Source organism: Phaseolus vulgaris, chromosome 3 (genome assembly GCF_051622355.1).
Source record: "Phaseolus vulgaris cultivar YP4 chromosome 3, ASM5162235v1, whole genome shotgun sequence".
Lineage (NCBI taxonomy): Eukaryota > Viridiplantae > Streptophyta > Magnoliopsida > Fabales > Fabaceae > Phaseolus > Phaseolus vulgaris.
In genome coordinates this window covers 31,371,785-31,397,582 of record NC_143500.1, presented here as the reverse complement: position 1 = coordinate 31,397,582, position 25,798 = coordinate 31,371,785, and the positions used below count along the sequence as shown (strand labels likewise).

The 25,798-nt window shown below is 39.2% G+C and overlaps 1 protein-coding gene across 1 annotated transcript; it reads left to right on the top strand.

Annotated features, from left to right (window-relative positions):
• The first annotated feature begins 24,944 nt into the window (after positions 1–24,944).
• Positions 24,945–25,580, top strand: LOC150028788 (putative invertase inhibitor). Its single transcript, XM_090300121.1, has one exon. It carries the CDS (start codon positions 24,945–24,947, stop codon positions 25,578–25,580), a length of 636 nt encoding a protein of 211 aa, XP_090156247.1.
• Positions 25,581–25,798: the final 218 nt, after the last annotated feature.

The window sequence follows — 25,798 nt, the reverse complement described above, 5'->3', positions numbered from 1 at the left end:
AACCGAAAGAGGGATCGAAGCAAACCCTGACAAGTGCGCGACCATTTTGGCAATGAGGAGCCCTGCTACGGTGAAGGAGGTGCAGCAGCTCACGGGTTGGATGGCCGCCCTGTCGCGATTTGTGTCTGCAAGTGGAGAGAGGGGTCACCCATATTTCCAATGCTTGAAAAGGAACAATAGGTTTGTCTGGACGAAGGAGTGCGAAGAGGCTTTCGTAAAACTCAAAGAGTACTTGGCAAGCCCGCCGGTTCTGTGCAAACCCCAAGTGGGAGCGCCCCTCAGGTTATACTTCGCCGTAACCGAGAGGGCGCTGAGTGCGGTGCTCGTCCAGGACCAAGATCAAACTCAGAAACGCGTTTATTTTGTCAGCAAGGTGTTGCAGGGTCCAGAAATGAGATATCAGGCTTTGGAGAACGCAGCACTGGCAGTAGTGTTTTCGGCGAGGAGGTTGCGCCATTATTTTCAGAGCTTTACAGTGTTGGTGATGACCGACTTACCTATCCAGAAGGTCCTAAAGAAACCAGATGTGGCTGGAAGAATGGTAAAATGGGCGGTAGAGTTGTCGGAGTTCGACATCAAGTATGAGCCCCGAGGACCGATCAAGGGACAAATCTTCGCTGACTTCGTGGTCGAATTATCTTCTGAAACAGTGCAGAACGCCGGAGATGGTTTTCGTTGGGTGCTCTCGGTGGATGGATCCTCTAACCAGTTGGGCAGTGGGGCCGGGATAATTCTGGAAGGGCCCAACGGCGTGTTGATAGAACAGTCCCTAAAGTTCGCCTTTAAAGCCAGCAACAACCAGGCGGAATACGAGGCTTTGATCGCTGGTGTTTTGTTGGCAAAGGAGATGGGAGCAAGGATGCTGTTGGCCAAGAGCGATTCACTGCTAATCACAAGCCAAGTGACCGGCGAGTTCCAGGCTAAAGATCCGCAGATGGCAGCTTATCTGGAGTATGTGCAGGAGTTGAGGAAGTCTTTTGTTTCGTTCGAGGTAGTACATGTGCCAAGAGAGCAAAACGCTCGAGCCGACTTGATAGCCAAGCTCGCCAGTTCGGGCAAGGGGGGCAGGCAGAGGACCTTCATACAAGAAACCCTGAAGACACCTCGAGCATTCGTGGCGGACCACCAAGTTCTCCAAATCTGCAAGTCGAAGGAAGGGATGGCAAGGGGTCATAAGTCTCTATCTCAGGAGACCTTGAGGACGCCGAGGGTTAGAGCACATCCAGTGGGAGAGATAAAGATAACACAAGTTTGCGCAGTCCACGAGCCGGACACATGGATAACGCCATACCAGCGCTACATGGCAGATGGCGTACTCCCAATAGACCCGACGAAAGCTAGGAAGGTAAAAAAGAACTCCAGCAAGTTCACTCTCATCGATGGCGAGTTGTACAGGTTTGGGTTCACACACCCCCTCTTAGTATGTGTGCATGGAGAGAGGTGCATGAGAATTATGACTAAGCTCCATGAAGGAATTTGCGGGAGTCACATCGGAGGTCGAGCCTTGGCAACAAGAACCATCCGTGCAGGTTATTATTGGCCGACAATGAGGGAAGCCTGCAAGAGATATGCCCAACGTTGCAAGCAGTGCCAGGAGCACACCGATTGGCACAAGGCGCCCCCGGAAGAGTTAAAATCAATCTACAGTCCCTGGCCTTTCCACACATGGGGAATCGATATCCTGGGCCCCTTCCCATTGGCGATCAGACAGATGAAGTATTTGGTCGTGGCAGTCGAATACTTCACGAAGTGGATTGAAGCCGAACCAGTAGCACAGATCACAGCGCACAAAATTCAGAATTTCGTATGGAAGAATATTGTGTGTCGTTTCGGTGTGCCCAAACGTTTGGTATCAGATAACGGGACTCAATTCGCAAGTCACCTGCTGAAGAAGCTGTGCGAGGACGTTGGAACCCAACAGGTGTTCGCTTCTGTGGAGCATCCACAAACGAATGGGCAGGTGGAGTCAGCTAATCGGGTTATACTAAGAGGTTTGAAGAGGAGATTGGAGAAGGCCAAAGGATCTTGGGCTGAGGAAGTTCCTCGTATAATATGGGCATACCACACCACTGAACAGTCGGGAACCCACGAAACCCCGTTCAGTTTGGTGTACGGGTGCGATGCGATGATCCCGATTGAAATCCAGGAAAGCTCGCCGAGATTCCAAAATTTCGTGGCAGAAGACTCGAATGCGGAAAGGAGGATGAATTTAGATTTGTTGGATGAGGTCAGGGAGGAGACAAGGGTAAAGGCTGAAGCAATAAAGAGAAGAGTCGAGCGCAAGTACAATTCTAGGACAAGGCCAAGGCAGTTCAGTGATGGCGACCTGGTAATGAGGAAGGCCCACCTGTACGAAATGCAGAATAAATTGTCACCCAAATGGACGGGACCGTTTAGAATAACTGAAGCACTCGGGAACGGCGCCTACCGTTTGGAAACGCTGGAGGGAGGGGCGATTCCCCGCACTTGGAACGCTACCCATCTCAAGTTTTATTACAGTTGAAGCATTGTAAGTAGCAGTTAACTCGAACAGTTGAGTGAAAACAGTTTTCAAGGTGGCGCTCTTTTTCCCTGAGAAGGGTTTTTTAATGAGGCCACCCAATAAAGAAAGTTCGAGCCTATCAAGTTTTCCCAGTTATTGAGTTTGCATGATTATCATTTTAAATAGTCTATCAAGTTTTCCCAGTTATTGAGTTTGCCTGATTATGATTTTAATTTTTTTTTAAACAAAAAAGACTTTGTCGTCCTTGTGTAATTTAGGGCAGATTCAGATCGCATGCATTCAGTCCAAAGTTTTAAAGTATAAAGTTTTAAGTCCTCATCGCCGCTTGGCGATCGGAGGCACTAGTATAAAGTTTTTTAAGTCCTCATCGCCACCTAGCGATCGGAGGCACAAGTATAAAGTTTTTAAGTCCTTGTCGCCACCTGGCAATCGGAGGTGAAAGTTAAGTTTTAAGTCCTACTCGCCTAGAACGAGTATAGGCGAGAACAGAATAAAAACTCCTACTCGCCAAGAACGAGTATAGGCGAGTGTTCAGAGCAAGATGACAGGTGTGTCCAGTATGAGTTAAAATCCGGGCGCCTAGTCCTTAAGCAGGGGTTAAGGGATTCCTTCGGGACGCCCCCTCCACAAGTATGAATAACTAGCCCCGGTACCAGATAACAGTTAAAATCCGGGCGTCTAGTCCTTGAGCAGGGGTTAAGGGATTCCTTCGGGACGCCCCCTCCTCAAGTATGAATAGCTAGCCCCGGTACCAGAGAAAGTCCTTCTCACCCTCGAGTGAGTTCAGGCAAGATTAAAAGTCCTCAGTGCATCCAGGGAAAAGGTAGCCCCTGGGCAATGTTGAGGCACTAGAGAAAGTCCTCCTCACCCTCGAGTGAGTTCAGGCAAGATTAAAAGTCCTCAGTGCATCCAGGGAAAAGGTAGCCCCTGGGCAATGTTGAGGCACCAGAGAAAGTCCTCCTCACCCTCGAGTGAGTTCAGGCAAGATGAGATTAAAAGTCCTCAGTGCATCCAGGGAAAAGGTAGCCCCTGGGCAAGTTGAGGCACCAGATAAAGTCCTTCTCGCCGTCGAGCGAGTTCAGGCAAGATAAAGTCCTTCTCACCGTCGAGCGAGTTCAGGCAAGATAAAGTCCTTTCTCGCCCTTGAGTGAGTTCAGGCAAGAACAGGATACAAGACCTTTTTGCTTAAGCAAATTGAGGCAAGTTCGAAAGTCCTCAGTGCAGAATCAGGCCAACAAAGTTTTAGGCGATGACTTGGAAACGCACATGTCACTTGGCAGATCGGGCAAGCGAGATTTCAGATACTAAAAATGACTCTCGCCTACTGGTCAGTAAGTAATTTTGTGTCAAATGTTATTGCTATAGACTAACCGCTTGTTTAAAATAAGTTGATCGCCAGAAAATTAAACATCAGTCTGCGCTAAGTTAGTTGGGATGAGTGAGAGCCCACCAAATTATCAGGCGATTGCACAACAGGTAAAAGATAAATCATGAGCATAAGTCGACACGGTCCGAAGAAAAGAAGTCATTACAAACAGATTCGTTGCACATAGACAGAGGTCGAATATGTAAGTCTTTCAGAATGTTTCTAAAGAAAATGTCAAATGAGAACAAATGAAAACGTTAATCTGAGGGTACAATTTTGCCGTCTACCACTTCATGGCAAATCGAGAACTGGGAGAGGTCCAAGTCGGGGTAAGCACAAGCGAACTATTCCAAGGCTGCGCCAAACCCGGAAGTCAGAACGTCCGCGGCGTTGAGGTCGAGTTCTTCACTTTGTTTCTTCAGCTTTTCGTTCTCCTCAAGCGCCTGGGCAAGTTTCGCTGCAGATTCGTTCAGCTCCTTATCTTTCTCGCTCAGTTCCTTGGCTTTTTGGTCCATGTCAGCTTTGATGTTACCCAGTAGATCCTCCCTCTCAATCGACTTGGCCTCGAGCTCGTCTGCGTAGGCCCCTTTAGCCTTGAGAGTCTCCTCAAGGCCCGCTATATTCTCCTGCTGATGCATGAGTCTGCCCTCGAGTTCAGTGACCTCTGAGAGTTTGGCGTTGAGTTTTTGGCCTAGTTCAGCGCTATTTTTGCGTTCCCTCCGCAACTCCTCCTTCAGAGCATTCTCTAACCGCGAAAACTCCAATCCCCGCATCGTAAGATCACGCTTAAGTTGTTGAACTTGGTCTTTCGCAACACCGGCTTCGGATTCATACTGGCTCAAGGAGTCCCTTAAAGCCTCGCCCATCATCTGGTAAAGGCGTTTCTCTACGCACTCGGTAGTCATAGCGCTAAGGTAAGCGGCATGGGCTTTCAAGACCTCCTCGACGGGGGCTGGAAGAGCAGGGATCGGAAGAGGATTTGGGGGTTGGTTCTCGCCGCCGCCTTCATAAGTATGGACAACCAAGGGAACATCAAGGCATGGCGGCGACACGTCTAGCTCCACTACAGGTTGGGGAGACCACTGAATGTCCGCAGCTTGCTCCGGAACACTCCCAGCAGCTGAGGTGTTTGATGGTAGAGCATCCCCAGCACTCTCAAAGGGCGTAGAGACGCTGGGGGGATTTTTCGCATAATCTGGGCCCGTACTCTCGTTTGCGGGTAGCTCGGTGACGGTTGCCCTGTTCCTTTTGCAGATAAGACCGTCTTCAGTCCTCTCGTCATCCTCCTCATCCGACACCATTATGGGATTCTTCCTCTTGGCCCTCTTTGGCGGCAGCTTCTTTCTCGAAGGGACAGGAGGGGCGATAAGGGAAGATGAGCCCACGGGAGGAAGCTCGCCTCGGGCAACAGCGGCTTCGGCTACAGAATTCGCGACGGTTTGAGAACCCGCAGCGAGTTTGTGGCGTTTGACTATAGAACGCAGTCTGGCCATATGATCCTTTCCCAGCATTGTGCCTGCACGAAGTGATCGATGTTCACAGATCAATACAATTACAGATACAGATAATTAGCAGTGCAAGGGTAAGTGCAGGACATGTAATGCGAACAAACTTGGTAAAAAAGTAAAACAGATTTGGCACAGGAAGGAAAATCCAGGCGGAGTGGAGGGACAGACCTATGTAAAAGTCTAGTTGATCCTCATAGAATTCGAACTTGATGATTGAGGAGGTAGGTAAGGTGGTATTGGTGGAGGCAACTTCCTTCCAGAAGTGACACAAGTCTCTATCGAGCTCCCCCATCTTCTCTGGACTCCTAGCTTTCCGAAAATGATCCTGAGAATCTTTTTTTCCCTTGTCAACCCAGTACAAGGGGAACCCGTCGAGAAGTGTGGGACTCTGATCATTACAGCAAACACGAACGAACTTACCCTTCCAATCCTTATAAGATTGTTGGAAGATGGAAAGGATGGATCTCCCAGCAATCCCATTAAAGCTTACCCATAGGCGGTCCCCCGGGTTTTTGGCCTCAAACAGAAATAAGAACACGTCTACAGAGGCTGGATGGCCTAAATGTGCACAAACAATTTGGTATGCCCTGACAAACGCCCAGCCGTTGGGATGCAGCTGAGCAGGGGCAATATCAAGCTCGGTAAGGAGCTCCCTCTCAAAGCGAGTAAAGGGGAACCTGAGCTTAACCTTCTTAAACACGGTTGCGTAAACAAAGCAGAAAGGGTGGCCATCGTTGACGTCGCTATCAGTACAAACAGGTTCCCCGGGAGGACAAGGACGAATAACAACCTTGTCATCATGCTCCTTATGGAATGTGAGGTGGGTCTAATCTCTCAAGCGAAGAATGTCGGCCTCAGAGTTAATCGAGGAAGTCTCGTTCAGCAAAGCTGGAGAAGCCCATGAGTACAACAGTTTGTAATCAGGAATGGGGCGGGCAGTGGCGCTAGTTTGTGGGGGAGTTGATTGCAATTGGTTGGGACGAGAGGGCGCAGGCCTCTGAGCCCGATTTGAAAGGATGCCAGGATCTCTAGGTGGGTTACGAGACGTGGAGGGGTTTCCTAACGAAAGTTGTTTGCGAGATTTTGAAGGAGGGTTTCGAGAGGGGGCAGGGGTGGCACCTGTACGAGCCATCGAGAACTGCAGGAGAGACGAAAGGAAAGTAAGAAAAGGAAAGCGGAGGATCGCTAAAAGGAATGATTCAATTCGAAAAATAGGAAGGGAAAGCAGCATGAACAACAGGGGTCGTAGGAAGGGAAAGAAAACCTAAAAGCGCAGGGAAAAAAGCGAAACAGAGAGCAAACAGCCCACAGCGTATGCATCAAACAGTTAAGGGATGATGCAAGTTGATCAAAATGCGATGAGCACCAACAAAGTGATAAAGGGCTTACCTTTTTTATGATCGAGGGAGCGTACGAGGAAATGATGATTGGGGAGATGAAGCGTTCACCAGAGCGTATCAAAAGTTTGAAAGTGAAGCAGGAAGATAATGTAACAGTGGGGTGGCGCGAGAAGTTTAGAGTTTCAAAGGTTATGGGAAGCGCAAACGACACGAAATAACAACCGTCGATGGATCCACGTGTCATTTGATGGGAGAAGGTTGGTGAAGTGTCAAATCAGTAACCGGCGTGCGCATTAGCGCGCGGAGCCACGTAGATCACCGAAGTTTAAACTCACCCTCCCCGAGTCGCCAAGGGCGATGACGTGATCAGGAAGTGCGAAGGGGGTGGTCTGCAAAATGTACACGACCGCCGACGGGTCGTCGGCAAACGAAGGGCTAGGCGGTCTGACATCGCTACGAGCAGTATGTCGCCAACCATCCCAATGAGCTCAGGCGCGATAATGCTGAAGGTTCGAATATGAAAGCTCAAACGGAAAGGCATCCATCACAAAGGCGAAGACCGAAGAGCCATAAACAAGGCAACCAGAAACAAGATGTTTAAGGAATGGGAACAAACAAAGTCTAAGAAATTCACGCCAAGCGTAAAGGCAATATCGGAGTGACGTGCGCGGCATGACAAAGAACACAAGCATGCAAGATAATTTAAACAGCATTAAGCATAAATAAAAGTGCAGAACCAATGTTAGGGTTACAGACGAAGTTTGTAACATTTGCAAAATGGAATTGTAATCCTATACACGTCCTAAATATCTACACAAAAAGCAAGAACACATCACTCATCAGTGGCCCCAGGCTTCAAGCAGTGCGACGAAAAGGCCTCGTCTCCGAACCGCAAAGCCCGAGTCAGAAGCGTCCTCTAATGATCGTTTATCTTTGAACCTACGTGAAAGAGAGGAATAAAGCATACTAAGAGGCATACGGGAAACAAAGTATTCCTAAGCAAAATCATAACAAGGAGTGGGAAAGCCATGAGAAAAGCCTCACACACATATATATCTTTTCAGAAGCTCGGCATTATACTCCAAGCTTATTAAAGCAGCCGCATCAAATCCTCCAACACCCGCCAGGATCTTGCAAGCTTCCTGATCCCTTGAAGACAGTTTCTTAAGGGGTTTAGATTTCAAAGCTCTGGTGTCCTTTGTCCAGTACAAAGGAAAGCCGTCCAGGGCAGAAGGCACCAAGCTGGAGCAGCATACCTTAAAAAACCTGCCTTTCCACCCTGTGAAGGCTATCTGAAAGGGCGTCAAAAGAATCCTACCAGGGACATTGCTAAGAGTTACCCAAAGATTGTTTCTCTGCCTCTTCACCTCAAAGAAGTGAAGAAAAATATCCACAGAAGGCGCACACCCAAGGAAGCCAAACAAAATGTCAAAGGCCTTCATGAAGGCCCAACTGTTAGGGTACAGTTGGGCTGGAGCGGTGTTCATCTCCGTTAACAGCTCCCTCTCGAACCTAGAAAAGGGAAGGCGTACGCCGACGCACTTAAAAACTACTTGATAGAAATAGAAAAAGGGTACCCCCGTTACTGGATCCTTCATCCCCGCACACCGGCTCCCCCATGGAACAAGGGAGCACGACGATGTCATCATCGTGCCTCTTTGCGAAGGCACGATGGTCATAGGAGCATGCTTCCCCCACGTGCTCCCTCAGGGCCCTGGAAGAAAGTAAGCAAGAGTACTCGTCGAGCAGTTCACTCGAAGCCCAGGGATAGAGATCCTTGTGACTCACTCGGGAGGAAGATGGATTGGTCGACATCCTAGTGTGTACTGGCGGTAAAGAAACTGGAGGTCAAGGGTTCAGTAACGCAACAAAGGGAAGGGTCGCAAAGAAAGAACGTGGGGCAAGAAGTTCTTGGAAAGAAGGTGAATAGTGCAAGAAAGATACGAAAGAAGCAGAGACAATGAGTTGAGATGCGGGGTTTTCAAGATTCGAGCTTTATGGCTGAAGCGGTAAAACAAACGCCTCGTGAGTGGGCCACGTGTCGCGAGGTAAAGGTACAGATTAAAATGTCATTTGTCTCACTCAGAGAATGTCACATCGTCAGAGTCCTTAAGGGTACATTGCGCCGACGATACAGAAATGTCACGTCAATCGATCGGAAGGTGGCATGTCATCAAAACGCCGCAAGGGTAGTAGGGGGCAAGCTTTAGTCTTTTCGCTGAAAGCAAGTTATCAGCTCAAGACTGGGGGGCTTGTGTACCGACCAGGTCATCGGGTGTGATGACGTGGACAAGAGAAAGGTATGTAGTCAAGAAGTCAACGTAGTCGTTGTGTGTAAAGGCGGCGTTCTGCAGCATGAATAAGCGGTTATCGCCGGGATGTGTCACCGCCAAGATGGATCATCGCCCATCGCCTAAGTAAGACATCGCCTGAAGAGTCAACCCGCATGACGTAAGCATTTCACAGAGAGGGGGCCCACACGAGGGAATAACCCTAAGTTGGGCAGCGGAACTGTGGGTCCCTAGGCACAGAATAAATGATCAAGTCAAAAGGGCACGTGGTAATGCCCACGTGCTCATTAAAGGTATCCAGAAAGGCTGCATGCATGACACGTGTCCAATTAGGGCACTCGAATAGTATGATGGCGCGATAAATACAACGCCCAAGTTAGAGCCCAAATGGGCATAAGGTTATACATTGCACTCCAGATAAGGGAAGTCCATGGGCCAGATACGTTAAGATCCTAAAGATAGCGGCGCAAGGACCTTCTCCAAGGAACCCTAGATAATAACAGGCAACACAGAGGTGAACCCTAGTTTTACTTATATATAGGGCGCAAATAAGCCCTAGGGAGGTACATTTTTTCAGTTCACAGTTACACGAGTTTTAACCTAATTTTCCCAGATAGACATACAGAGCAAAAACCCTAATTGTTCTTGACGGCGCATCCGCTGAGAGCACAAGACAATTAGGGTAGCATAGTTTTAGCCATACAGTTTCAGTCATTGAGATAATCATACAGTTTCTAGTTACTTTGGTGTTTCTCGCTAGCTGACTTGATCGTCGAAGTGCAAACGGCCGCGAGGGCGCCCCTTTGTTCTTCTTTTTTCAGGTACTGACAGACGAAGCAAAACGAAGGTGCCCTAGCTCGTTAGAACAAGCCACGCACAAAGACAACCCAGGTCAACCGACCGGAACAATTATGAACACCAAAACGTTGTTCACCGGAACAAAATAGATAATATTATAAGTATTCAAAGTGAACGAAATAGTACAAAGAACGTCATGACGGGGACTTGGAACGTGTACCTCTTTTCTAGCGTGGGTTGGGCAGTTTTCCACACCCCTACCTTCATAATTCCCATATGTGTGATATGCTACTTTGTTTAAAATCAATTAGATAACTAAATCTCTTTGTTCTTGGCATTTGTACATGTGTTTGTTTGGAATTGGAATGAGTCGAAGTCAAGTATAATTATGCTTAAGGAGGATAGAAAATGGTAACATGATTGGTGATGAATTATTTATTGGTTATTTATTCATATTTTATTATCCTTAAATTATTTGTCATTATTATTCCATTAATGGTCAGTTTCAAGTATGTTAGTATTTTTATTTTATAGCTTCCAATATTTGTAATTTTAATATATATATTATTGAAGTAAATCAAAATAAATGAATCAGTTCGGTAGTTTTGCAATTTCGTGCAATTACGTTCAATAAGTTTTTACAACCTTTTGCTTTCCGTTATTTTCTTCAATTAGTTCCTACAACTGGTATCAAGAGCCAATTTGTTATAATGAACTCTACCCAATTATCAGTCCCTATCCTTGATGGAAAAAAATTACAATCGGTGGTGTGTGCAGATGAGAGTTTTGTTTGATCATCATGAGTTACGGAATGTCGTTGAGAGTGGAGTGTCTGCATTAGCTGATAATGCAACGGAGGCGAAACGAGTAGCGCATCCTAACCAAAAGAAGAAGGATAAGAAGGCTTTGTATCTCATCCATCAAGGGATGAATGATGAGACGTTTGAACAAGATAAAAGGAGCAACAACAGCAAGTGAGGCTTGGACCATTTTGTAACCCAATTATAAAGGTGATGACAAGATCAAGAGGGTGCGTCTTCGAACCCTAAGATGCCAATATGAACTGTTGCAGATGGAAATCACAGAGACTGTTGATGTCTATATAAATAAAGTCCTTGCCTTGGCAAATCAAATGAAGACCAATGGTGAAACACATTCGGACCAGACAAAGGTGGAGAACATTTTGAGATCTTTAACTCCCAGATTTGAACATGTTGTTGCCGCAATTGAAGAGCCCAATGACATTTCAACAATGACAGTAAGGTTATTGTCCGGTCTTTACGAGCGCATGAGTAGCGGATGAATGAAAATAAGATTGAAAATCCAATTGAACAAGCTTTACAAGCACAAGCCTCAATTGGTAGCTCCTATCATAAACATGGTAGTTCACGAGGCAAAGGACGAAGACGTGGTGGTAGCTATTCCAGCAAAGGTCGTGGTGGCCAGAATCATGGAGGTGCTGAGCAAAACAACACTGGTCCCAATCACAATCCAAATTCAAATAACTCTTGGTGCGGAGGACGTGGTTGTGGAGGATGAGAAGGCATGTATAATAAATCAAATGTTAAGTGTTATAACTGCCATAAATGCAACCATTATGCAAATGAGTGCAGATCAAAAGGTGATAATCATGCTGCCAATTGTGCTCAAGAAGATAGTAATCACAAACAAGAAGAAGAGGATCATGTAGTATTAATGGCAGCCACATCAAATAAAACTCCAAACAATCAGACTTAGTATTTGGATACAGGTTGTACTAATCATATGTGTGGTCAGAAGGAGTTGTTTGCAGATTTGGATGACTCATTTCGCACAAAAGTGAAATTCGGTGATGGCAGGTTCGTTCCGATGACTGGAAAAGGGTGAATTCTTATCACATTGAAGAATGGTGATCACATGTACATCTATGATGTTTTCTATGTACCTTATATGAAAAGTAATTTGTTGAGTATGGGACAACTGACCGAAAAGGGTTACGTGATGCACATAGTTGAAAATAAATTATCAATTTTTGATAAAAAAAAAAGGTAATTTGATTCTTAAAACCTTTTTATCAAAAAACCACATGTTTCCAGTAGATTTTCATATGGGTGATTTCAAGTGCTTGAATGCAATAGTGAATAATGAATCGTGGTTGTGGCATTTACGCTTTGGGCACTTAAATTTTCAAAGTTTGGAAAATCTCTCCAAACGAAATTTAGTGAATGGTTTACCCCATATTCATCACCCTGAATAATTGTGTGAGACTTGTATATTTGGAAAGAATCACATGATACCATTTGTTAAGGAGCCTTGGAGTGCGAAATTTCCTTTGGAGCTTGTTTATACAAATGTTTGTGGCCCGATGAACATATCATCAATTAGAGGTAATAAGTATTTTTTAACCTTTATTGACGATTTTTCAAGGAAAACCTGGATTTATTTATTGAAAAGCAAGGATGAGGTATTCCACTGCTTTAAAATATTTAAAGCATTTGTTGAAAGACAGAGTAGTAGACTAATTAAGATGGTGCATAGTGATGGAGGGGGTGAGTACAAGTCTAATGAGTTTAAGAGGCATTGTGAAGAACTTGGGTTGTAGCATAACATAACATGTCCCTACACACCTCAACACAACGAAGTTGCTGAGAGGAAGAATAGAACAATCATGTACATTGCGATGAGCATGCTTAAAGCGAAAGGTATGACAAATTATTTTTTAGGCTGAGGCCGTAACATGTGCGGTTTATTTGATAAACAGATCATCCACTCGAAGTGTTCCTAACACAACTTCGATTGAGGAAAACCCAATGTGCAACACTTGAAGGTATTTGGGTCAATTACTTATACTCATGTCCCCAAGGCAGCAAGATCGAAGTTAGATGATAAGGGAGTGAAGACCATTTTCATTGGATATAAGCATGAGGGATACAAACTGTACAATCCAATGACAAAGAAGGTGATTGTCAGTCGTGATGTTACATTTGCCGAAGATGAGGAATGACAATGGAATGCAGCAACTGAAATGGATTCGAAAAAACGATATATTTACGTTTTGAACGATGATGTGGAAGATGGAGTCACTCTTGAAGCACCTACAGTTCAAACTGATGTTGTAATTCAACCTGAAGTTGCAGCTCCAATTGCAACTATGATGGAACGACCAAGAATGCAACAACGACAACCTGTACACCTTCAAGATTGCGAAGTAAATCTTGATGATAAAGTTGATGACAATGGAGATTTGGTTCACTTTGCTTTTCTTGCAGATTTAGAACCCGTGAGACTTGTAGATGTCATTCAACACCCCAAATGGCAAGAGGCTATGAATGAAGAATTGATGGCGATTGAGAAAAAACAATACATGACAGCTCACTAATCTTCTAAAAGGACACAAAGCAATTGATGTGAAGTGGGTGTACAAGATTAAAGTGAAAGCAAATGGTGAGATTGATAGATACAAGGCAAGGTTGGTGGCAAAGGGATTCGAGCAAAGAGAAGGCTATGATTACGAAGAAATATTTTCTCCTGTAGTTCGAATGGAAATAGTGAGATTAATCATTGCTTTAGCTGCACAAAGGCAATGGAAAATTCACCAAATGAACGTCAAGTCTGAATTTCTAAACGACCCACTTGATAGGTTTATGTAAAGCAGTCGCTGGGTTTCATACAATCTGGAAAAGAGGAGAAGGTGTATAGACTAACTAAGGCTTTATATGGTCTTAAACAGGCACCAAGAGCTTGGAACAAAAGGATTGATTCATTTCTTCATGTCACTAGATTCAAAAAATGTGCATCAGATCATGGTCTTTATGTAAAGACTAATGATTATGGAGATTTGCAAATTTTATGTCTTTATGTTGAAGATGTGATTTTTACAGGAAGTAATCTCAAAATGATTGGTGACTTCAAGCATATCATGATGAAGGACTTTGAGATGACTGATCTCAGTCTTATGTCCTACTTTTTGGGCATTGAAGTCATCTAAGGAGACGATGGAATCTTCATTCATTAGAGAAAATTTGCTGCTGAGTTTTTAAGGAAGTTTAAGATGGCGGATTCAAACCCAGTTAAGACTCCAATTGAAATTGGAATTAAGCTTACGAAGGAAGGTGATGGGCGAACTGTAGATGCAACATACTTTAAGCAGATTGTTGGGAGCCTTAGATATCTCACGTGTACTAGACCTGACATATGTTATGCTGTGGGATTAGTCAGTATGGAGTCACCTCGGCAAGTTCATTTACAAGCTGTAAAGAGAATTATGTGCTACATCAAAGGTACTACAACTTTTGCTCTATTTCACTCTTCATCTAAGAAGATTGAGATCGTCGGATACTCAGTCAATGATTGGGGTGGAGATTCAGACAAGAGGAAACTAGTGGTAATTGTTTTATGATCGGAAAGACGGTTTGCTTATGGTTATCAAAGAAATAGTCAATTGTTGCATTATCTACTTGTGAAGCTGAGTATGTAGCAGTAGCAAGTGCTTGTCAATCAGTTTTGGCTTAACAATATCATGACTCAAATTGGTTTTAATCTAGATATTCCAATTAATATTTATGTTGACAATGTCTCTGCAATTAATCTTGCAAAGAATCCGGTTTTTCATCAAAGAAGTAAACACATTGATATTCGATATTACTTCTTGCGATATCAAGTTGGGAAGAACATGATCAAATTGGAATACTGCAGATCAGAAGATCAGATTGCAGATATTCTCACTATGCCATTGAAGATCAATGTGTTCATCAAGTTAAGAGATATGTTGGGCATGAAGGTTGTTCCAAATCAGAATTAAGGGAGGATGTGGGTTATTTAATTCAAATTTTATTACCCTTAAATTATTTACCGTTACTATTGCATTAATGGTCAGTTTACAGGGCTGTTAATATTCCTATTTTATAGCTACCAGCATTTGTAATTTTATTATATATATTATTGAAGTAAATCAAAATGAATGAATCAGTTCAACAATTTTGCAATTTCGTGCAATTACGTTCAATCAGTTTCTACAACCTTTTGCTTTTCGTTATTTCCTTCAATTAGTTCCTGCACTATTCCATGCCATAACTTTAGGTTTAATTTTCTACTCACAACGCAAGAAGGTTAGATTCACTCTTATCCGTGTACCTTGGTTAAAATCAATTGGATAACTAATAGCACCTCAAACTCTGCACATAAATTCGTTTAAGCGTAAGTAAAAACATTGAACATATTTGAGATCAAGAGTACCCTCAAATAAGAAATTTTAATATACTTGGGTGCAAAGAAAAATATGTTGAGCAGATTTGAGATGTCCTAAGTAGATTAGGCATTCACTCAAGCATAAAGCTCGGGTGCTGAGCGAATTTGGGGCAGAGAGCATCCCAAAATATGTAGCTCAATCCACTTATGCTTGCATTGAGCTGAGCAGATTTAACAAGACATGTAATTTAATACCTAATTTAAACAAAAAATCTAACATTTCTAATAGTTTATATTCATTCTCAAGATCCATTCAAAGTTAATTCAATTAATACATGCATTCAATGTAGCAATCCAACTATTATACCACCATATTTAGATCAACTTCCTCCACCTTTCCAACCAAAATCAAATCTTAATTAGTTTATCTAGTTTTCCACTCTAATATGCATAATCCTGGTTTATAGACTAATTTCTTATCTATATCAATTATTCTAAAATTCTATCAAACATATAAGTAGTTTTTCTTACCTAAATTGTTTCTCTTCAAGAAAATTTGTAAAACCAAGCAGTTGGGTTACTCCAAAATCTAGGGACCTAGAACAAGTTATCCAAACATAACATATTTCAGTATGTGGTAAAACAAGTGTAGATGATCACTTTTCTCAACTGACCCGACCAAGATTGATGACAAAAATATAGTAAAAATCAGATAACAAGAGATCTTAGAAATTTATTGTTTGAAGATCTATTTGACTTCTAATCTATTATGAGGTATGACCAAATTTTAAAATATGAGATTTGTAGTAAAAAACTGAAAGAAAAAGAGAAGAGAGGTTATGAAAAATGAGAGATTAAAAAATGAAATATGTATCTCAGGTGTTACAAACACAAATATATAAGTTTTTGAATACCATACTTCAAAGAAAAAAAATTATAATTGAGTCGGCTAGTTTCTGAAATTGAACATATTAGTATTTGTATGGATGTTTTTCATATCTTACAAGATGGTTATTGAATATTTCAAGTGTGATTCTTGAAGATGAAAAATGACTCGTCTTATTACCTCTCCAAAATACCAGTTTTTGTTATAATAGGGGTCAAGAAAACATAATTTCAATGTGATTTTTTACCTTTACTCTATTTGTTTTTTATACTTTATCTTAAATTATTATAACAAAATATCAAATGAGATTTTTCAGTGTATCCACTGTATAAATAAATATAATACACTTTTTAATTAAATCATTATATTTTAAAATAAAATAAGTAATATTTTTCGTAACTGGTAAAATATACTAATTACATGCATTTAAATATTAAATTAATATATATAAAAAATAACTAAATTTAAATTTTTAAGTATACTTAACATTTAATTAACTAAATTCATTGGATTAACTAGTTTTAAAAAATTAAATTACATTATAATTTTAATTCAAAAAATTATATTCAAGGATTTCAATTAAATACTATGCCTTTACTCAGGATTTTCATTATCATATAAATTTTCATAAAAGCGAAATAATATTGCAATCATTAAAAAATCATTAATTAATTATTTAAAATAGTAGATAAATACAAATCATATAGATTTTTTCGATAAGAATAAAAGTAACATATTATTATATATACACTAATATTAAAATTGTCTTTAAAAAATATTTTCAATGTAAACTCTTGTTGAGAGTGATTTGGTGACATTTTTATAATTAAAAAGGAATTTTAAATGATAATTTTTTTAGAATTTATACTTATGAAGACGATTTAAACTCATTTTCTTTAATTCTTATTTATACACGACAACTTTTTAATTATTAAATCACCCCCTCACGCCGAGAGTGATAGATAGAAGCTCGTGCGTGGGACTATATATTATGGGTGGTCCGATAGCGGGTGGCACGATAGGCCCAACACAAACACTCGCTAGGATAGGCTCGAAATGGCTCTGATACCATATTACGAAAGTGGACTTTAAGCCTAACTCAACCCCTTAAAACCGGCTCATAGGGTTGAGGTTTGCACCCACTTATATACAATGAAAGGCTCTAATCTCTAGTCGATGTGGGATCTCCAACAATTAATACTGTTGAATATTTTTAATACAAAAGAACGAGACACGAATTTAGATAATATATATGAAAATAAAATATTTAAAGATTTTTCAAAATGTTATTATGCAATGTTATGCATAACGATGTTGATTTGGAGGCTTGGATTTTCTATAGAATATGAGACAGTACAACAAAAATAGCAGAACCAAGATTGATAAGACGAGGAAAGACTAATGTCAATAACATAATTTATGGTTCATTGCACATAAGATAATTAAAACTTGCATCATATTATTAAAAAAAATGAATATACTTTACTTTTATTTTTATTCCACAAAAATTAGCTTATTTATTTTATTTCATAAACAAAAAGACAAATATCACTTAGATCCTTTCCGGAAGATATAAAACTACTAAAATCTATGCATGTGTGAATTTTCTAAGGCTCACAAAAGTGTTGTAAATTAGATTTTTTATTATTATTTTAAGTTTTTTATTCATGACTTGATATTCACATTTATGTTTCATTGCCTTAAAACTCTCATTTATTGTTTAGGATTGCTCCAGAAATCTTATTATTAATAGAGACTCGTCATAAGACACATTAATGGTGTGTTTGGATTGGTGAGGGGATGTGTGGGGATATGAAGGAGTGAATGTGTGGAGATGTGAGAGGAAAGTGAGAAGAAAGTGAGAGTATTTGGATTGAGGTATGTTAAAGTGGATGTGTGAGAAAAGTTTATGAGAGTTTGTGAGTGATGTGATGGTTGTGAGAGAATTTTAATTTTTTTTAAATTGTTAAATTTTACTTTACAAATTTATCCTTACCTATTAAAATTTTTTAATAATGAAATGAGTTATTTTTGTTTAAAAATAAACAACTTTCACATATTTCGTAGATTTAAAAATTAAAACTAGAAAATAAATATATATTAAATATAAATAGATACAATTTAAAAATTATAATTAGAAAAAAAATGTACTCAACAAATTAAATAAAAAAACTTCAAGTAATTTTTTAAAATATTCAACATGCATTATAAAATTAGAAAATAAATCAGATCTTATATAAATAAAAAATAATATTTTTTATTATTAAAAACCCTATAGTAATGAAAAATTAAAAAAAATATTATAAAAAAATATAATGTAATTAACAATAGAAAGTAATTTCATAAAAAACTATTATCAAATAAATTACTAACTCATAAACATTATAATTATAAAAAAATATATTAATGTAAATGCAACAACAAATTAAATAAAAAGAGAACTTCAAATAATTTCTTAAAATATTAAATATATACTATAAAATTAGAAAATAAATCACATCTTAGAAAATAAATCACATCTTATATAAATAAAAAATACTGGTTTTTAATATTAAAAATCTTTGCAGATGAATGCGGGTAAATTCAGAATTAATACATGTTGATGTGGTTTTCCCTCTACATCTCTTCATTTTGAGGGGAAAGGATATTTACTGTTCACATGTATATCCTCTCCTCCTCTTCCTTACAAAACCATGGATCCAAACAATTGATATCCTCTCACTTCTTTTCCTGTGAATAGTACATCCATAGAAGCAAACAGAGCCTAAAACACTAGTACAAAAATAAGAAAAGAGCGCTCCTTATTTAATGCGGTTCAGCGCTTAAACGCATTCGTAAAAAACGCGGTGGCATTTTTGAAATTATTTTGATTTACAAATGCGGCTAAACGTAAAAACCGCATTTGTAAATCAAGCTTTTTGATTTACAAATGCGGTTTTTACATTTAGCCGCATTTGTAAATGGTTTTTACCCTAAAAATTTTACGCGCTCAACAGTTTTGTTCATTCTCCGTTTGCACTCATATCTTCTTCGTTTTCTCTCGTTGCAAAGTTCTGCATTTTCGAAGGTACGTAACTGCATTGCCCCTCATTCTCTTGTTTCCATTGCCCCTCACAACTGCATTGAACTCCAATGGCTTTCGTTTTCCATTGTGCTTTCGTTTTTAATGGGTTTCGCTCTGCATTTTGAAGGTGTACTGTTCCATTGCTTCAGCCGCTGTCGCATTTCGCTCTCGCCGCTCCGCCACTGCTTCCGCCGTTGCACTCGCCGCCACTGCCGTGTTTCCTCTTCTCCCCTTCCACTCTTCACCAACAACGTACCACAAGGTTGGTTTTTACATTTTTTATTTATTTTTTTGCATTTTTTGGATTTTTTTTTATGTATTATAATTTATTGTATATTTTAAATTTTATATTATTTAGTATTTATTATTTTCAAATTTGTATGTTTTTTATGTATTATAATTTTTATTTTTCAAAATTTATAATTTGAATTTGTATGTTTTTTATGTATTATGTAATTTATATTATTTAGTATACTAAATAAGTTAGTTGTTACTTGTATTTAGCAATAATACGTTCTGGTATTGAGTCTGAGGGTGTTTGACCCTCGGTAAACGCGAGAAATAGAACACTGATTTAAAAATTCTAATTATTCTAGAATATATAATATGGATAGAAATTGGATGAATTATGTTCGTATAAGTGAGGAGTACGAAAGAGGAGTAGAAGAATTTATACAATTTGCACAACGTAACGCAATTAATAGTGGTCATGATGGAGCAAATATCAGGTGTTCGTGCATTAATTGTTTGAATGGAATGATACTTGATGTTAATATAATGAGGGAGCACCTGCTATGTGATGGGTTTCTTCGATCTTATACAACTTGGACATGGCATGGTGAATTATTAAATTTACCACGTGTTTCCGTAACTGAAGAATACGTGGGGTCCACCATGGATGAAGTAGTACACGATGATGATCAATTGGAAGACATGATTCGTGATGTAGGAGCTGAGTCTTTTGCAAAAGCGCATGGATATGAAAGTATGTCAAGCGATGCAGAGACTCCATTGTATCATGGATCAACTAACTTCACACGGTTGTCGGCGGTGTTAAGATTGATGAATTTGAAGGCAATAAATGGATGGACTGATAAAAGCTTCACGGAATTGCTTCAGTTGTTGAAGGATATGCTTCCAGAGGGAAATACTCTACCTAATCGTAATTATGAGGCCAAAAAGATTCTTTGTCCAATGGGTATGGAGTATAAAAAGATACATGCATGTCCTAATGATTGTATATTATACCGGAAAAATTTTGAATTGTTGAAAAGTTGTCCGAGGTGTGGGTTATCACGTTATAAGTTGAAACAAAAAGATAATGATACTATTGAAGATATAGAAAAGCAGGGACCCCCAATGAAGGTTATGTGGTATCTTCCCATCATTCCAAGGATGAAGTGTTTGTTTGCAAACCCAAACGATGCTAAGAATCTTAGATGGCATGTAGATGAGAGGAAATGTGATGGCATGTACCGACATCCAGCTGATTCTGTTCAGTGGAAGAAATTTGATGATGAGTTTCCAGAGTTTGGTAAAGAATTAAGAAATATCCGACTTGGTTTAGCTACAGACGGAATGAATTCGTTTGGTAATATGAGTACAAATCACAGTTCATGGCCTGTTTTACTAGTTATTTACAACTTACCTCCTGGACTGTGCATGAAGCGAAAATACATGATGTTGTCTATGATGATATCCGGTCCAAAACAGCCAGAGAATGATATTGATGTATATCTAAGTCCTCTAATTGAAGATTTGAAGTTAATGTGGGACCACGGTGTTGAAGTATTTGACGGATTTGCTTATGAAACTTTCAAGCTTCATGCCATGTTATTTTGCACCATCAATGACTTTCTGGCATATATGGTAACTTATCAAGTTATAGTGTTAAGGGTCATAAAGCATGTCCAATATGCGAAGAAGACACTGCTTCTCAACAATTGAAACATGGAAGGAAAAAAGTATATTTTCGGCATCGGAGGTTTCTTAGAAGTCATCATCCTTACCGGAGGTTGAAAAAAGCCTTTAATGGACACCAAGAGGGTAGTGGTCCACCAACTCCATTAACCGGTGTTGAGGTTTACGAAAAGGTAAATAACATAGACCACACCTTCAGTCAGTAAAAAAAAAGTCATCTGTGTCAAATATTTGGAAGAAGAAATCAATCTTCTTTGATCTTTCGTACTGGTTGAGGTTAGAAGTCAGACATTGTATAGATGTAATGCATGTTGAGAAGAATGTGTGTGATAGCTTAATTGGTACACTTCTTAACATTAACGGGAAGACGAAGGATGGTCTAAATGCTCGTTTAGATTTGATTGAGATGAACATACGCGGCGAGTTGGCACCCATAAAAATGGGTAAGCATACATATTTGCCCCCAGCCTGTTACACAATGTCAAAAGATGAAAAAATTAGTTTTTGTCAATGTCTAAAGGGTGTGAAAGTGCCACAAGGACATTCCTCAAAATGTGAAGAGACCAGTGTCAATGCAAGATTTGAAGTTAATTGGGTTGAAGTCTCATGATTGTCACATCTTGATGCAACAGTTGTTGCCGGTAGCTATCCGTGGGATCTTACCAAAAAATGTTAGACATACCACAACCCGTTTGTGCTCATTCTTCTCTTCCATCTGTTGTAAAGTCATTGATCCCTCAAAACTAGATGAACTTCAAAATGAAATTGTTGTAATCTTGTGTGAATTAGAGATGTTTTTTCCTCCGTCTTTTTTTGACATCATGGTTCATCTAGTGGTGCATCTGGTAAGAGAGGTTAGATTGTGTGGACCAGTGTACTTAAGATGGATGTATCCTGTTGAGCGGTATATGAAAATTTTGAAAGGTTATGTGAAAAATCATTATCGTCCAGAGGCTTCAATGATTGAAAGGTACATAGCTGAAGAAAGTATTGAATTTTTTTTAGAGTACATAACAAAAGCAAATCCAATAGGTGTTCCAGCTAATTCATGGCACCACAGGCGTTCTACAAGTAAATGTTTACGTGGTGTGAATATTGTAAGCAAATCTCGATCAGAAGTCTTGCAAGCACATTTGTACATATTGAATAACACAGATGAAGTTATACCTTACGTAGAAGCTCATAAAGCCATTGTGAAGGCAAATAACCCAAGACAAGCAGAGAAATGGGTCTTGATGGAACATAATAGAACTTTCATGCCTTGGTTTAAAGACGAGGTGTTCAAGGATTCAACGGCATCGGAGACCTTGACCTGAATGGCTGCTGGATTGAAGTTTGATGTCATCTATGTACAACGTACGAAGTGAATAATTGTATATTTTACACGAAGTCCATGGATGAAAAGAGTACAGTTCAAAATTCTGGTGTTACTCTTGAAGCCGAGTCAATGCAGTTTTCGACTTCGAAAGATACAAATCCAGCACTTGGATCAATGGCATACTATGGGTTTATAGAAGAGATATGGGAGGTTGACTACACTAAGTTTTTCGTTCCAGTTTTCAAGTGTAAATGGGTTGACAATAAAAGTGGGGTTAAAATTGATGATTCAGGATTCACACTAGTGGACTTTCGAAAGATAGGGTATCGAGATGAGCCATTTATAATGGTTCAACAAGCATCTCAAGTTTTCTACGTGAAAGATCCTACGTTAGAACATTGGTATGTCGTTTTACACGGCAAAAAACAAGGGGAGGCCATAGATGATATTGAAAATGGTGACCCCCGTTCATTCACACCAATGATAAATAATAAAGATGACGATGTACTTGATGATGTACATGCAACCCGTAAAGACCACAGTGAAGGAATTTACATATGAACTTTCAACCCCCATGCAACTTGTAAATAAGCATTTTAGATTTAGAATTTTATGTATTATTTTTATAAGATTTTAATTCGATGCAGATTAACTAATGTTTGTTACCTAATTTTTTTAACAGAGACATGGATGACGATCAGACCCCACTCAGACCTCGATCCGGACGAGGCAGCAGAGGACCTACTAGATTGAAGCGTCTCGCATTGAGACGTGCTGCTGGTGAGAAGACACGTGTTGACATTGACGTCAACACTGGAGTGGCTTTTGGTCCTAAAGCAGATGAGTTTATGAGATATCTTGGAGTTGTTTCTCGTGAGAGACTCTCCATTCTGATTAATTCATGGGATGAGGTGTCAGAGGTCGACCGGAACATGATCTGGGAGGATGTTCTAGTAAGCTTTACATTTTGATATAATGCTTTTTAATATTCATTGATTAATTTTAATTTGCTGATGTTATTTTGTAGGCAAACTTTGAAATTCCTGATGTGGAACCGCTTCAATCAAAGATTATATCCAATATCGGACTCAAATTTCGTACCTTTAAGTCAAGACTGACTTCGAGATGCGTTTTTGGCGACCTTAAAGACGAAAATCCATGTTTAAAGTACAAACATATTGATGAAAAGACATGGCATCTTTTTAAAGAAAGCCGTCAAAATGAGGCTTGGATGGTAAGTCAAGTAACTTACAAATGCGGCTTTGGTAAATAACTGCATTTGTAAATAGTGATTTACGAATGCGGCTATTTACCAAAGCCGCATTCGTAAATCTAAAACCCCTAAAACCCCAGCTCATTCAGAAGAATATACAAATGCGGCTATTTCAAATAATCGCATTTACAAATGCGGCTCCGCATTTGTAAATGTAAAATAGCCGCATTTGATTAGCATTTCTGTGCTAGTGAAGGATGATGTGTCAAGTCATCTATTTGATGATGACACATTCTATTGTCGAAATAATGAACAAAAAAAGATGATTTTATAACCTAAGATCAATGGGTGAAAATTTTAAACCTTCTTCTTCAAGTTCTTAAAAAGTTCTTAAAATGTCAATGTAGTTGAAGAAAATAAGAATTTGGAATGCTAATTAAAAAAAAAGGTTTGGAAGACATGTTATTTGTTGAAAAAGAAGAGTCATATTTGTTAGAGAACATATGAATTTATGTTGAATTTTTCACTTAGTCACTGATCTTAATTAGTACCACATCCTCTAGTGCAAAATATATCTTATCCTTAAGCAATAGAACAATAATGATGTTGAATCATGTCTCTAAAGTGAATTTGAACTCACTAATAAGTCTTACATAGCGCCCGTCAAGCCCACACAAACACACTTAAAATCTAGCATCAATCAAACCCTTGTTGCACCATGTTATTAATAGTGTTAGCCAAGCCCACACAAATTCGTCATTCCATTAACATTGGCATGCGTGGGCTAAGCTCTCTTTACCTCCTTTTCTATTTTTTTTCTTCAAAATATAATCTGTGTAGTGTCACCCACACAAATTCTCCTAGTGGATTATTCATTTTTTACATTTTTTAAATATAATTTATGACATATAGGCTAAGTCATCTCTAACTTTTTTTTTTAAATATAATTTATGGCTTATAGGTGGCTAGACCATCTTTATTTTTATTTTTTTTAATATATTTATGATCTAGGTCTCTCTATCTATTTTTTTTAAAATATTATTTATGTAGCGTTAGTAAGATACACACAAATCATGCTCTTGATTTCATATTAATTGCATATAAAAATATAACAATGCAAATCAGCTAATGCAATTTCCTGATTTCATATTCATTACGTATAAAAATATACAACTTTTGAATTAAATTTTCTGATTACGTATCAATGACGTATAAATTTTTGTGATTACGTATTAATTAATTATAAAGTTTCTGAAAATATGTTTTAAACATGGAACAATTTATCTATTAATCACATTGATATTAATGGTATAAGGTTTAATTTTTTTTTAATTAGTTCCTAAAAAATAAGTAAGATTTGATTATGATGTTTTGTATATAATTTTATTTTCCTTTTGGAGCCCCAAAATTGGAAATTGTTACTTTTGTTAGTATTATGCTATACAATATCAATACTTGTTTGAAATAAAAAAGTTTATTTATCAATACTTGGAATGATTTTAGTTTGATATCGTATCGCATGTTTTTGAGCCATATTTATTACTGGAGATTTGAAAATAAAAACTTTTAAAATGGTATCTCCCTTCTCATTATATATGCACAGGGAATTTGCATTGCATGACACAAATCCTTTCACTCACAGAATTTATCACAAACAAAAAGATAAAGAAATGAAATTCTCAGCATGCCTTATCGTTTTCTGTGTGTTTGTCTCTCAATGCTCAGGTGGGTCGGTCTCTGAATATTGCATGGAGGCCTCTAAATTTGACCCAGGTTTGAGCTTTGATTTCTGTGTTGCATTCCTTTCGAATTGGCAGCCACCAAGCAGCAACCTGGAAGATTACTGGGTGAATTCAATTGAGTTATTAAAATCGAACGGAACCAACATGGTTTCTTTAATTTCGAAGCTCTTGGAGGACAAAAGCATTGATGAACAGGTGAAGGATGGCCTAAATGGTTGCTTTGTTTCTTACAAGGATACCATTGTGGAATTAGATGCTGCTGTGGTTGCTTTCAAGGCCAAGGATTTTGACACTGCTGGCACCAAGCTCAGCGAATCCTTAGATACCCCAGTGGGTTGTCAACTGTTATTCGCCAATCCCACAGGGAACAACTCTCCTTTAACAACGGAGAATAACGCCTACTTCAAACCCAACGTAATACCTCTCGTTGTTCTCCAAATCTTAAAGCATCCCTCGTCAAAATAGTTTTCAACATCTCTTTAGGAGCTAAAAGTCTTCTATTCGATTCATACTTCAACATATGTAACTAACTACTAATAAACTTCATTTAGAATGGTCATATATCACCATAAACGGTAGAGAACGTATATTTTACAAATACAATAAAATAATATTTTAATTATATTTAATTTATTAAATATTATTGTATTATTATAATGTCATATTAAATATATGTTTTTACT